The sequence below is a fragment of the Populus nigra genome, chromosome 19, assembly GCF_951802175.1.
Source record: "Populus nigra chromosome 19, ddPopNigr1.1, whole genome shotgun sequence".
NCBI lineage: Eukaryota > Viridiplantae > Streptophyta > Magnoliopsida > Malpighiales > Salicaceae > Populus > Populus nigra.
The window spans coordinates 1,699,703-1,715,474 of NC_084870.1; the positions used below are offsets into that span (position 1 = coordinate 1,699,703).

At 30.1% G+C, this 15,772-nt stretch overlaps 1 protein-coding gene and 1 long non-coding RNA gene across 2 annotated transcripts; both read right to left on the reverse strand.

The window, feature by feature from the left end:
* Positions 1–2,132: 2,132 nt before the first annotated feature.
* Positions 2,133–3,098, reverse strand: LOC133679482 (uncharacterized protein At1g08160-like). The gene has a single exon (XM_062102087.1). The coding sequence runs from the start codon at positions 3,075–3,077 to the stop codon at positions 2,364–2,366; it is 714 nt and encodes a 237-aa protein (XP_061958071.1). The 5' UTR covers positions 3,078–3,098; the 3' UTR covers positions 2,133–2,363.
* An 11,163-nt stretch (positions 3,099–14,261) lies between these two features.
* LOC133679152 (uncharacterized) lies at positions 14,262–14,840 on the reverse strand. Its single transcript, XR_009836117.1, has 2 exons — positions 14,425–14,840; positions 14,262–14,297 (listed from the first exon to the last, which is right to left on the reverse strand). It is a non-coding gene; the product is annotated as an uncharacterized LOC133679152 (long non-coding RNA).
* Positions 14,841–15,772: the final 932 nt, after the last annotated feature.

A 15,772-nucleotide genomic window follows, 5' to 3' on the forward strand; every position in this document is an offset into this window, starting at 1 on the left:
AACGAAAAACTATTTTTTGTTTTTTTAATTGTCTTACATGTCATGATAAGTTTTTATGTCATAAGTATGCTTTTGACAAAAAAAAAGTTCTTTTAAAATTACATAGAAATTAAAAAATAATAAAATAAAATTTTGGCTAAAAAAAATATATTTATTATTAAATTCAAATTATTTGGATTTTTAAAGATATTTATTTTGATTTCTTAAACTCTTTTCAGATATTAATAAAAAATTATTTTTTCATTAAAATAAAAAATCATTAATGATGAAAATGACTTTTTACACGAGTAAAATATTTTTACCTCATGATTATTTATTTTAATTACCTCAATAAAAAATTAAAATAATTTTCCTCTAAAATTTAAAATAAACAACTTATCTTTGCTTGATATAATTATAATAACAATAATTATATTGCTTAGCAATCAAAATTAGCCTCTAGAATAAATAAGCAAGTGAAAAACGATAGAGGAGGTAAAATATTTGAATGTGTATTTATCTTCTATTTCTTACATAAAAAAATTAATCTAGTTTTTAATTAGTGTTAATAAATATTTTGTAATTTCTCAAAATAAATACCTATCAATATCCAAATAATTTAAATCTAGTAACAAAAAAATGTATTTCTTGATCCAAAAATATAAGCAAAAAACTATTTTTTGTTTGTAATTGTTTTAAATATCATGATGAGTTTTTATTTTTCAAATAAACATACTATTAATAATTAAAAAAAAGGTCATAATTTTGGGTCAATTGGCAAAATATAAGACCTGTAAAAGGCGAAGAAATCATAATTTTAGGGAGAAAACCCTTGAATCTTTCTGTGATTTTGATTCCCCAAACCTAACTGCCTCTTCCTTATATTTCATTATTATTATTATTATTATTATTATTATTGGAGTTAGGGATGGTGGCTAGATGGTGAGGGAGAGGGAGGCGATTCAGGTCTATAGGCGTGGCTGTTTTATTTCGTGGTGGAGGTCAGACCAGTTCACAGCTGTGGTTATCATGGCTCAGAGGGGAGGATCATGGGTTGTTATGGTTGTTGTTGGTAGGTTGATTGGGTATTGGTCGGTTCGGTGGTTGTGTTACCGTGGGTTTGGAGGAGTTTTGGGTCAATTGAGAGAGAAGGCTGGGTTTGTCGATTTGGATGTCGAGGAGCTATTGGTTTTGCGTGGTGGCTAGTTCGGCTATGTTGAGGGACAGCTGGGTTGGTTCGAGTGGTGGCTGGTCTGTATCATTGGCTGAGGTCGGTGCTGTCATGAGCGTGGGCTTGGAAGGAGTGGCAACCGTGGGTATTTGTGGGTGGTTGGGGTTATTGTCGTGGGTATCCGTGGAGAAGGAGACGACAGTAATGGGTTTTATTTGGGTGATTTGTTGGTTGGGTATGTGTGGTCAAAAGGGAGACTTGATGGTTGTGGGTGAAAGAGAGGTTGATGATGGTGGCAGGGTCAATGGTAAGAGCAAGGAGGGTGGCTAGGCAGTAAAGGTTAGGGTCAGTTCTTGGCTGTGAGAAGGAGATGAGAGGGCTCTTGCTGGCTGTTGTCCTGGTGTTTTGTTGGTTTTTGAAAGCGAGGGAGTGTGGGTTGCTGGTATTTGTGGGTGGTTGTTAATGAAGGCTTGCAAATTTTGTTCATGTGCTGGTGTTTGATTGTCCTGTGTTTTACTGGTGTTTGGCCCCCCTTTTCTTGCAAGATTTAATTCACATAAAACTCAAGCTCGTCAAGCATATAATATGTTGACAGATTCGGTGCAACAAGACATCAACTGCAACGTGCTGAAAAGGGCCTCTCTCCCCTCCAACAGCCATAGCCCATTTGTCTAGTAGCTGGCCTTAATTTCAGGTGCAATTTTCGTTTTATTCTGATTACCATATAATATATGGATGGAGTTTATTCATTATTGGGACTGACAAGTATAAATTTATACTTTGTTCAATAGCATTGCTTGCTCGTTTAAGATCTAAATTAGTTAATTTCAGAAGAAAAAAAGAAGAAGTAAAAAGGAGTCCTTAGGAGTTCTAGCTCTCTCTTGCATATTACAGAAATGAAAAGAAAGTGAAGCACAACAACACTGGATAAAAGAAATTGTCATAAACATTGATGCAACCATCACTCATTGCGAATATGAACTTGGCAAACAAATATCATTATTGATATCACAAATGCATCTTGGACGTCAACATCCATACATTGAGCCTTTAAATAGAAAAAAAAATAAAAATTAATTTCACACAACAATCCAAGAAAATAAAGAAAAGTACAATAAAATGGTCAAGCAACTACCAAGGGTCAAGAAAAATTAAAAAAATAAAGACACATAGCAAAGGTAATGGAATAGCCCCAACACCGCATTGACACAAATTACCAATCCAAGTCACAAGAAGCAGTCTCGAAATTTTTTAATGAAGACATTTGCACTTTCACTGGAGAGCATGAGATCCTTAATGTATGATGCTTCAGCTTGAATATTCCTACCTTAAACCGAATTCTTGCCTTGATTCTGACATCCAATCCAATGTTTCCTGACTTTTTTTGAACCCTCAAGTCTCTGGACAAAGCCCCTGACAATGCCGCGTCACGAGCCACGAGTGTAGCATCTAGTCGAGTCACGTTTCTACGGGGTTGATGGAATGGCTCGAGGGTGTTGAACGCGATGGTTTGACCATCATATGCCACGGACACTTCAATTGGATCATAGTATACGGAGATCCTGCTATTAGGATTATGAGCTTTTATGAGAAGATCAAACGTGGCATTGAGGTGGTTATTCTTGAGGTTGAAATTGTGGACTGACGCGCTATCAATCCTGTAAACAAGCTGTTTGGGCTTGATTATTAGCCAAGTGATGAGGACTGCTAAACCAAGAAGAACAATTAAAGCTAGTATGACTACAACTATGATTCGAACAAGTTTCGAGGCTGGTGATGGGGCTGCTGGTGGCGGCGGGGCTGAGTTTGCCATTTTGAGAGGATCAGGTTTTGTTGTGTTCAAATCGTACGTGAATGATGTTGTTTTATAGAGGATGAGTAGGTGGAGAATGTTTTGTTCAACAAGCAACACTACTAGCTTTGGCATGGAAGGACTTGCTAGCTGCTGCAACTATTGAACTAAAAAGATTATCTCAGAATATTTAGGCTTTGCCCTTTTTCATTGTCATCACAGCACTTTTTTTCCTCTTTAAGATTTCTTGAACGTAACTCAAAACATCTGAGGGATTGATCCGGTTCCAATATTGTTCTTTTCTTCAGATTGAATGCTGTAAGATTCATTCACTTTGCACCAGGCTGTGTAGGCTGCTTTATGCACAGTCTACTGCATATGAATATGCTAAGAAAGAGAATATGCCAAAGAGACAAACTATCCATTGATGAGTGTCAATATTCAATATTCACTTTACCTGTTGTTACATATATATATATATATATATATATATAGATATAGATTTGGACAGAGAAAAGTTCTGGACTAGATCATCCAAGATGCTGGTAATTTGACTAGACTCATGCCACTTTGGAAGTTTTACTAGAGACTAATTCCCATAAAATATTGAAAAAGGATTAACATATTATAGGCTATAGTAGGGCCAAGCTAGAAATTTAGAGATTGAGGAGGATATATATATATATATATATATATATATATATATATATATATACTCTTGAAAATAAACTCAGTTAACTAAATCACCAGAACCAATCACAATTCATTACCATTACTTGACAGAACATGAGCATATGAAAATTAATCCAAGGAATTTATTGTTCAATTCCTAGTTGTTCCGGGTTCTTTGCTTCACCTCCAAGGTATTCCAACAACTGGAGACTGGACAGAAGAAGAACATTAATTATTATACATGTTAATTTCAAGGCCTCAGCTTCCCTTGTTATGTCCCTAAATTTGCTAATATTAGATCCTTGCATCTCCTAGATGACATTTTTCATGACTAACTTAATTAAAATGTGATTTAGGTCCGTTTGTTTTGGGTAAACAATATTTTACATGTCAATTTTTTTCCTGTTAAATGTTTTACTTATAAATTATTTTTCAATTTTTAGCTTGAAAAATAATTTTTAATAATAGCAGGGTGATTGTGGCGATGATAAAAAAAAAAGTGTGATGGTGATCATATTATAAATAAATTAATATTTGTAAAATATTTTAGAATTTTTTTAATAATGATAGGGTAATTATAGTGGTAATGAAAGATGATGTAATGGTGGTGAAGAAAAAAATAGTAAAGGTGTTAGTGAGATGACCGTGATAATAATTAAAAAGAAGCTAGTGATGATTATTAAGGAATGGACAATAGAGATGATAGTTGAAATAGTTTAATAATATTGCAAATGAATTAATATTTGTAAAATATTGTAGGAAATTTAATTAATTGAAAGCATTTTCTAACAAATAAATTGAATTTAAAGATTGACTATAAAATATTTTTTATTGTCTAGTTTTCTTGTAAAATATTTTACAAAAATAAACACAGGAAAATCTAAAAAATATTTTTCTACAAAATATTTTATGCAAAACAACATGTTCTTAAAAAAAAAAACTAAAATCTATCCTAAGAATTATTTATAAGTTTTATGAAAATTACAATTTCATCGCTGCCATTTATGGCAATTGAAAGTTGACAGTGTTCCCTTTTGCTCTTCCTCCAATCACTGAAGAAAGCTTCTCCATTCGGACCATCAACTTTTGTGTTCTGCAATGATTCTTGCCTTGCCTCGAAGAAAATCCGAAGCCAGCCTCCACACCATTTTCTACAAGGCAAATTAAGAGCATAATAGTCTCTTCCAACCTTTGGATTTAGTACATATGCAATGTTACAGTAAACAATTAACCCAACAAAAAACCTAAAAGAGAACGAGATTTATAATCTCTTTACAAAATACTATTCATTATATATATATATATATATATATATATATATATATATTATCTTAATTTTATATTTTAACATTATATTTATTGAGAATTAAACTCCATAATTGTTTTTTCCTGAGGTTATCTTAGTCTCATGATCGGGTCATTGATTTGACAGATTGACTTAATCGACTCGATTTTTTTTCTTTATTTAATTGAATTTTTTTTTCAATTTTATCCTTCAACATTGAGTTGATTGAGAATTATGCTTTGTGATTTGTTTTAGTTTTTTTCTGTAAAGTTATTTCCATCTCATAAATCAGGTCACGAGTTTGATAGGTTAACACAGGTTACCTAAAGTTTTTTTAATTAATTTTTCAATTTCAATTCATTCCTTCAACATTAGATTTGTTGGGGATTGAACTTCAAATATTTTTTCAGTTTAATTTTTAAGAGGTTATCCCAGTCTTATGGTCTAAACCGCAAATTTGACGAGTTGACTTGAGTTTTTTTAACCTTTTCTTTTTAATTTCATCCTTCAACATTGAGTTGATTGATAATTAAGTTTCATGATTTACTTAAGTTTTCTTTCTACGAGGTTATTCATATCTCGTGACTTGGGTCATAAATATGTCAAGTTAACTCGGGATGACTTGAGTTCTTTATTTGTGTTCTTTTTTTATTGTTTTTTCTTTTAATTTTGTTCTTCAACTTTAAGTTTATTAAGTATTGAACTTTATAATTTTTTTTAGTTTACCTTTTATGAAATTATCTCAATCTTACCTGAACCACGAGTTTGACGGGTTAACTTGATTGACATGAGTTTATTTTTCTCATTGTAATAATTGTTTTTTTCCTCAATTTCATCCTTCAACATTGGGTTGATTAGAAATTAGGTTTAATAATTTATTCTAGTTTGCTTTTTATGAGGTAATTCATGTTTCATGACTCGAGTCACGAGCTTGGCAAGTTAACCTGGGTTGACTCGAGTTTTTTTTTGTGTTTTTTTAATCATTTTTGTTTTCAATTTCATCTTTCAACCTGGGTTTAACTGAGAATTAGACTTCATAATGTGTTTCATTTTTTTCTCTATTAGGCTATCTTAGTCTTATGAATCGAATCGCGAATTTGACAGGTAAACCTAAATTGACTCGAGTTATTTATTTTAATTAGATTTTTTCTTTTAATTTTATCATTCAATATTGAGTTTATTGAAGATTTGACTTCATAATTTATTTTGATTTATTTTCTTTGAGGTTATCATGGCCTCATGACCTGACATGCATATTGGTAGGTTAACCTGAGTTGATTTGAATCTATTCATTATGTTGTCGTCTCAATATTTTTTTAAAAAAATCATCTTAAATATTTATTTTAAATCAAAATATATTTTTATTGGTTATTTAGATTGTCTTTGGACTTGCCAAGTCAATCATGTCATACAAGGTAAATCTCCACACAACTTAAATTATTTTCTACTAGAAAAAACATAACCGATGCCTATATATATTGTTTTACATTAAAAATAAATAAATTCGACTCATAGTGTAATGCAACTAATTATCTAGTTCATCACTATTCTTGATTGATTCTTGTCCTCCAATGGGCATCGATGCTATGTTGTAGTACTCTGGCTTAAGTTTTAATCGCAACCATATTGGGTCCTGTTCTAACTTGATGGAAATTAATTTTCTTTGTAACTGTAATTAACAAAATGCTCAACATAATATTGATTTTGAATAAAGAATTTAACTGGACTCTATCTGAATATCCTGTGGGATGCTGGGTTATTAATTTTTTGTTAACTTAATGTGATTATTTAGTCCTGGAGGTTTGATAGACTTTATGTCAGAGAATATGTTTTTTTTACTTGCACTACATTGTGATTCAGATTATTTTGTTTCAAGTTTTTAAACAATATAAAAACGTTATGAAGTTAAAACTTTGATGCATAATTGCCGAAACAGTTTTAAAAATACTTAAATGGTGACATGTTAAATCACATATTGAATGATTTATTTTTTATAATAAAAAAACATTGAATTAATAGCACATTAGATCGGTCCGGGCCGACTATGATTAACCTACAAAACCCACAATCTAGAATGTAAGATCATGATATAAAACCATGTAAAGCCCAGTTATAATGAACAAAATATTAAAGCCTCAACATGAAAAAAATATTTTTTTAAAAAAAAATCCAATAAAGTGATTTGAAGAAACTTATATTGGTGGCCGGTGCAACATCATGAGCCAAGCCAAATTTTTCCAAACATTAGAAGAAAAAAGTTCATGCAACATTAGGATTTGTAAAGAAGTTAAAAAATTTGAGACTCAAGACATTAAATCAATTGAGTTTAATAAGTTTGGTTAATTTAATAATATAAAAAAGATAACCCTAGATTAATAATATGAAAAAATAAACAAACCCGAGCAAATTTTCTAAATCTAGGTTAGTATTTCAAAATTGCAAACCGTGAAATCTCAAACTCAGGCTGAATTAATAAGCTCAATTCTTAACCAATTTAATGTTGAAAGATAAAAAAAAAATCTAAAATACTTGTCAAAATAAAAAACGTAGCAATAAAAAAAATAAGGATCAAACCTGATAAAAAAAAATAAAAAAGGAAAAAAATCAATTTTAGAAATTATCTCAAATAAAAAAAAATATCAATCAAAATAATGAAATCCAAATATGAGAGATAAAAAAATTGAAAGAGAATGAAATTGAAAATAATTTTCAATTTGAAATATTTTTTTCAAATAAAAAAATTGTAATTAAAAGAATATGATTTAAATTTGAAGGGAAAAGAAATTGAAGGGTTGCTTTGAATTTTTTCAGGGACAATACACAAATCGAGGTGAAGAAGATAGAAAAGAAGAAGGAAATTGAGTTGGTATCAAACAAAACAGAATCATCATGCATGCGCTACTTAGGGAGGTTCGCCCCGCCAAGATGATTGGAAAATACCAAGGAAGGTAATTTTTGCCACTGTAAGTTGTCACGCACAACGCTTTAACACAGTAGGGAGGCTTACACGTTGGCACGTGCAACAGCCTCTTTTTAATCATTATTGATATTAATTAAAAGACCAAATTGTCCCTAAGACCAAATAATTATATCTAAAAAACCAACATATGATTATGAATAAGCCCTCGAAGTCAAGCTTTAAAAATTTTGATTTTAAGGGAAATAGAGTAATTACACCATGCTTTGAAAAGTTAATTTTTTTTAAAAAAAAAAAACTAGGCCCGAGTTAAGTTTTATTTTACTTTTAAGGGTATTTTAGTAATTTAACTATGTCAAAAGACAAAAATAACCTTGATCAATTCAAAAGTGTATAATTTACGGTCATTGAAAAAGGGTAAGCATGGTAAATATATTGTTTTAATCCACAATAATTGAACAAGACAAATCTTCTATACCTAAGTTAATGTTTCAAATTTATAATCTGCGAAACCATAGATCCAGGTTCAGTTAAGAAACTCAATTCTCAACTAATTTAATGTTAAAAGATAAAATCAAAAAAAAAATATCAATTTAAAAAATATACTAAAGCAAAAAAATAGCAATAGAAAGAATGATTATCAAATATGAAAGAAATAGAGGGTGAACTTGAGGAAACAAAAATCAAAATAAAAAACTATCTCAAATATAACAGACTAAGAAATTGAAGGACGATAAAATTTAAAAAATTTTAATTTTAGAAATTAATTAAAATAAAACAAACAAGAATACGAAAATGGATGAACCAATCCAAAGAGAAAAGGCGTGAAAGGCTGAAGCGTGAATTTCTAAGAGGAGAAGGAAAAGAAGAGGAAAAAGAAAAGGTTGTCTAGAGAGGAAGAAGACATCGAAAAGAATCGAATGTCACGACGGAACAATGGTTTCAAGCACTGAAGTCAATAACACACATTCGCACGAAAATAACAGGGCTACTCACTTGCTAACACGTGCAATGCTAGCGTAAAAAAATGTTTTTTTATTTTTTTATAATCAAAATACCACTTTGCTGCTATGAGCAAATAATTATTAAGAAAGAATCATTGTACAATTATGAATAAACCCCTGCAATCAAGCAATTTGACAGCATTGGCTACAGTTTTGGACTAAAGGGCACATCTCGATTTTCATTTATGACTGGAAGACGGACCAGAGCCCCCCGTCACAGTGTTTGAGCTGCTTGTATCAAGAAAATACGATAGGATTTTACACGTGAATTATATCCATTGGAATATCTTCTTCGTCAACCGTTGTCCTTATTCCGTAATGGGTTAATTATTCATTCGCACTCAAACTTCGTATTGCCTTACCATTTGAATAATTACACCGGATGTCCACGTGGCAAGCCGTGATACTTTCCCGCGACCACTAAAATATTCGAATTTACAGAAATTCCAAGCTCCCTGCTCTCTACAGTTACGTAAATCAAAGAATCCCATCACGCGCCTTTATAAAATAAAAAATAATTACAGCACCAGAGAGTCACCGGGGCGTCTAGAAGATTCTTACACTGGCACTAGACACGTGATGCAACGCGCTATGAGTCGACTGGTTTTGATGCTTCGTCTGTTTATGCATGATTAGCTCGTAAGATGGGTTTACGACTCTATTCGTCCTTGTACCCCTACAACTATCTACACAGACTACTTAAGTTCCGAGGTTGTTGTGTTGACTTTAATTTACTTGTGTTTTTTTAATTATAATTTTGTAAATTCTTATAAAGCTTTTTAAGTAGTACTAAAATTAATTGATTAATAAAGATTATAATTGATGTTTCAATTCATTTTATTCAACATGAATTAAAATGAAAAGAACAAAAATTAAAAACTTTGTTAATTTTTAATATATTTTCTACCAACAATGAAGATGAATTAAATTTTAAAAAAATTATCAATTAGAAGATTATAAAACTTACGTTTCAATTCATCCAATTGAGAATTAATTAAGAATAAAAATATTGTAGTTATTTTTTAAATCCTTGATAAAATAAATTGTACTTTTTTTATTAGTAGGTGAAAATGGCTAAGAAACTAATTTTGTTTCCTAAAAAATAGTTGTTGAGAAATCATTTTTAAATTTTTATGTGTTTATTTGCTATTAGGAAAGGTCGTAAATGAAAAACATTTTCCGGTCAACAGAAAATATTTTCTAGTCAAAAGTAAATTTGAGTTGGTTTCCAGGAAAATATTTTTCCTTTTAGCTGTGTTTGTTTTCCGAAAAATGGTTTCTGGAAAACCACTTTCCAAACTTTCATGTGTTTGTTTGCCATTAGGAAAGTTGATCTACGGAAAATACTTTCCAGTCAAAGGAAAATTTGGCTTGGTTTTCAGGAAAGTATTTTCCTGTAAAATTTGGGCGGGAAACACTTTCCGGAAGTTGTGAAAAATTTAGAAATGTCATTATTTGCTGATTATATCAAATTTGATCCTCAAACTTTTGATTGCTATATATATTTTGTTTTGGATATTTATTTTTTAATTTCATCTCTTAAAATTTAATTTTTATATTAACTTTGGTCCTTATTTTTATAATTGCTATTTGTTTTTTCCTTATCATTTTTTTTATTGAAATTTTTTATTTATCAAATTTGATCCTCATTCTTTTGATTGTTAATTAATTTATTTGAAATAATTTATGAAATGTTAATTATTATTATTATTATTTTAATTTCTTCATCTTTTAATTTTTTTATTTTTTATTTGATCGCTATTATTTTGATTATTATTTATTTTATGTGAGATAATTTATGAAATTATATTTTTTTTCAATTTCATTCTCATTCAAATTTTTAATTTATAAGATTTGTTTCTCATTATTTTAATAAACTTGAAAAAAAAATATTAATAAGTTATTTTCTAACTCATTTTCCATAACATAACTAAACACTGAAAAATATTTTTCAATTTATTTTCTATTACACTACTAAACATCAGAAAACAATTATTTTTTTTAAAATTTATTTTTTAAAAAAAATTACTTTCCAGTAAACAAACCAGATCTAAATTACTTTTTAGAAAATGTAAACAAGCAAGAGTCCAAGGGACTCGTGCCGCACAGCTCTGCTAGTAGCTATTCAATGTTGACGCTGTTACAAGTAAAGGGATGAGATTTGCTTGTAAGAAGGACTTATTCAACTATTTGTACGGTCGGGGTGCTTAATTAAATATGTTATAATAGTATAGGGATGAATAAGGTCGTAAAGTGCTTAATTAGTTTATAGTATTTTTGGATTATTGTGTTACACACAAGTTCTGGAACTCTTATCGACTTTGCATTTATGCCCCTGCTCTGTATACTTTATTTTATGTGAATGTGACTAAAATATAGAATTATTTTGCTCATTGAGTTGAAGATCTACTCATCTAATTCAAAACGATTCCTGTACTCTTGTATCGCTTAAATATTCAAATAAGTATCGAAGTTTTTATTGCTTTGGTAATCTTGTAGAAATATGATATTTCTGGATAGATTTAGTTTAAATGCAAGCTTTTTCTTTATGTGGAAAATGTTGCTGTTTATAAACTAGGGTTTTGCCAATCTCCTTGCATTAATGTTGAAATTCAATAAATAAAAAGAAACAAAAATTACAAGATGCATGAAAATGAGAGACATCCTTCAAATAAAAATAATAAAAATTAACTTATCATTAAGAAAATTAATATGATTAATTTGAATAACTCATGAAATATCAATATTATCGTATCTTATAATTTAGGAACTCAAAAACGCAATTTGCAAAAGCAAAACCATCCCATCTTCATGCAAGTATCGTCATTCGATGATTCAAGAAATAAGTATAATCTATTTGTTTTTATGTTAAAAAAATATTTTAAAAAAAAATTATTTTTTTTTTGTTTTTTTGTTTTAAATTAATATCGTTTTTGTATTTTCAGATTATTTTGATATGCTAATATCAAAAATAATTTTTAAAAAATAAAAAATATATATTATTTTGATCTATTTTTTTAGTGAAAAGCACTTTGAAAAACAACTGCAACTACACTCTCAAACAAATCGATGCATCTCAAATCATCCAAAACCACTGGTCATCTTTGTCAAAGAACCATCTCAACCCATAAACTTAAGGTTTTAGGTAAGGTCTTAGGATATGATTATATTCATTCATAATATAATCATATCCTAAGACCTCACATAACAATTTAAGCTATTAAGTTGAAATGGTTTTTTGACATGGTATCAGAGCCTTGATGACCAAGCAGTCACGAGTTCGAATCTAACCATCCCTATTTATTTGATAAAAAATAAAAACAAGGTAATGTGAGTCTGTGTAAGTTTCAAGCCCAAAAAGCTTTCACTTAAAGGGGTGTGTTAGAGAATAATATAAATCATATCCTAAGACCTCACTTACTAGCTTAAGACCTCACTTATCAGCTTAAGTTATTAGGTTGAGATGGTTCTTTGACAATCTTCAATACTTGAGTTTTTATTTCTTTAAAACAAGAGATATTTATTTGGTTTTCACATAAAAAAAAATGATATAAGTTCAAGTATTGATTTTCATTTCAAGGTAGAAGAAGGGGAAAAAATTTAAAAACTAGAAAATCGTCAGATCTGGGTGGGAAACCTATTTTTATTATTAGTAAGGGAAAAAAAATCAACTTGACAGTGATACCAGAGTCGTTGTATCATGATTGAAGAAGTGAAACACTTAAACCTCCTTTTATTGGATAATAAAAAATAAATAAACTTCTAAAATTTTATTTATTTATTTTATTAAAATAAATGTTCGGATCAATTTGTACCTACTTTAATTAATTTTATGAACTTTAAAATTAACTACCGTGAAATTTTATCAATTTTTTACTTTTACGTTGTAGACATTTTGAATCAACTAAAAATTTAAAAAATAATAAAAAGATAAAATTACATTTGTATATAATATAACATAAATGATAGTTATTATGTCAGATTTTTTTTTTCTGATTTCTTTTCTTTACTTCTTCCCCTTCTCTGCCTTCCTTTCTCAGTACGGGTTCTATAACCAATAAAAATAAATTCGAGGAACCACCTTCAAAATGTAAAAATCTCAAAACTCTAAATCTTTCGTTGTAAGAACGGTGTGACTGTGGATGTATTCATCTGTTGTTGTATTTATTTTTTAAAGTGTTTTTTATTTAAAAATATATTAAAATAATATTTTTTTAATTTTTAAAAATTATTTTTAACATCAGCGCATCAAAATGATCAAATATTAAATTTTATTTTGTGGGCATCCATTTGCCAAAGAGACTTTTATTTCAAAGATCCACCGACAATTTAACTCATTATATTAACTATAATTAAAATTGATCGGTGTTTTATTGTAGCATGTAATACTGTTCATTATTAGTGAATTCATTATGGATTACACTGTACTACATTGTGGATGCATTACGAGTGCTTTCACTGTGGACTGTGAGAGCTTTCACTATGAACTGCACTATTTGACAAGGATATTATTGGGTTGGAGGGTAGGGGTGTCAGCCTGGAAGCAAGCCCCCTGACGCTCAATCTGCTCGGCCTTAGGGCTGTGGGCAGATCAAGAGCGCACGTGGCACTTTGGCTGCCACACCCACAGGTCGGTCGTCCAAGCACCATGTGGTGCTTGATTTTCTTTCTCTAGGATGAAGGTCAAGCGCCACATGGTGCTTGGGCTGCCAGTATTTTTAGTATAATTGTATTAAAAATATATATTTTTAATATAATTAATATTTAGAGTATTAATGGTAAAAATATTATTGTTTATTTTGTTGATATTATTTTTTTAATATAATTAATATTAAAAGAATTATTATATTATTTCTTAATATATTTTTTAGTATAACTGATAGTATTGATATTAAAAGTATTATTATTATTTTAGTCTAATTAATAGTGTTGATCTCAAAACTATTATTATTTGTTCTATTAATATTATCTTTTAGTATAATTAATAATATTAGTCTCTAAAATATTATTAAATTTGATGTTATAAATAATATTATTTTTATAATAATTCATATTATTGCTACTAAAAATATTATTATTTATATTATAAATATTATTATTTTCATTAAAATTTATAAGAATATAAATATTATTATGGACAAAATACACTTCTAATTCAACAAATCCTAAAAAATGGTTTACTTGAACTTAAAGCTAGGATGATCATTTTCGATTCGATTCGGTTTTTATCTTCAAAAAACAACCAAACTGGAAGGAGAAAAAAAAAAGAGGATCCAAACCGAACCGGGACCGGTCCAAACCGACCGGTTTCGGTTCGGTTTTTGAGGTCCAAAACCGAAAAAACCAATGGTTATTTGTCTGAAGCCGCTTTTACTTCTTTCTTTCATTCCCCTTTTAACAAATTTACTTTTTGGCTTTGTAGGAACAACATGATCATAACCTGGAGGAACCTCTTGAGTCTGCATTTCCTTTCTTCACTGCATCACATATTATAATAAAAGAAACCAACCCATATCAATCTTTCTTCATACAGATACACACATAGCAGAAAATTTAAGAGAATGGAACCAAACCCATGATTCTCCATATCAAAGAAGAGCATACCAGGGCCCCTTTAGATTGGTAGACGGCGACTTTGTCTTGGGGGTATAACCAGCCCGAATCCAAATGGATTTTCTAAGGGTGCCGCCAGGTTGTCTGCTGGGAGTCACAATCCTCTCCCCTTCTTCTAGGGTTTTGTTTCAGGTGGGAGATTCAAATTGTGCGTGTCCATAAGCTGTTTTACCTCTGTAAACCAAAATAGATCTTGTATCTATGAGGAAACAAGCATTTAACACTCCAACTCTGAGCCTTAACGATGACGTCAACCCTGACTGCCTTTACAACGACCTGGCCTGGGATCAACGAACTCAACTCTTACCAGGGTCGAGAAGTGTGAATGAAAATTAAAAGGGTTAGAGGGGAGGGGGCGGCTGTGCGAAAGGGAAATCAGATAAATGGTCTGCTAGGATTGTTGAAAAGTAAAGTAATGGGAGGAGCCGGCCTGCGGCTTGGACCGCTTGGTTTATTTTTTTTCATTCCTAAACTGAACCGGTTCGGTTCAGTTCGGGTTGGCCGGTTCAGGCACATCAAAACCAGAAACCGAACCAAACCGGATATTTTCTTAAATATTTTAACCGGTTCAATCGGTTTTTTTTATCAATTCAGTTTTTTCAAGTAATTTTTTTTCAGCTTTCTCAATTAAATTGATTTTTTAATTTTTTTTCTCACCCCTGCTTGAAGCACTTACAAGTGCTAAAGTGGGGCAACTCTTATACCATTGAAGCACCGTAACTTTTATCAATCTAAAGTGCTAGTTGGAGTTACTTTTGGGGTAAATGCATCTTATATCGAGAATCTTATTCATTTACAACTACTATAACGATAAAAATTTAAAAATTATATGCCATGGATAATATCGTTGTTGCTTATTTGATTTTATTGAAAATAATTTTACATGAAAGTAAAAACTAAAAATAATGTACTAAATTTGATAATTTATTATTATTCAATATGTTAGAATGTCAGGTTAATTTTATTTACACATGCAAGAAACTTTATATTATTATATGACACCAGTGTCACTTGTATTCACCTTCTCTTATCGCCAATAATTCTCATATGATAAGATCATTCTTGGAATATCGGATTTTAATTGTTATGTGAACCCTGTAAGCACTTGGTCACATTGTCCACACGTAAATGATACAACTCCTGAAAAGCTATGAAAATAGATTTGGAAGTGTGACATATAAATTACTTTAAATCCAAGTACCAACATTACTAGAATTTGAAACTCTCACCTAATGAATAACGATTCATAAACGAGAAGTATAGGATGACATCACAAAGACATTTGTTTTTTGATAAGTCGATTTAGTTTGTTAGAGAACCATAGTAAAAGAGAAAATCC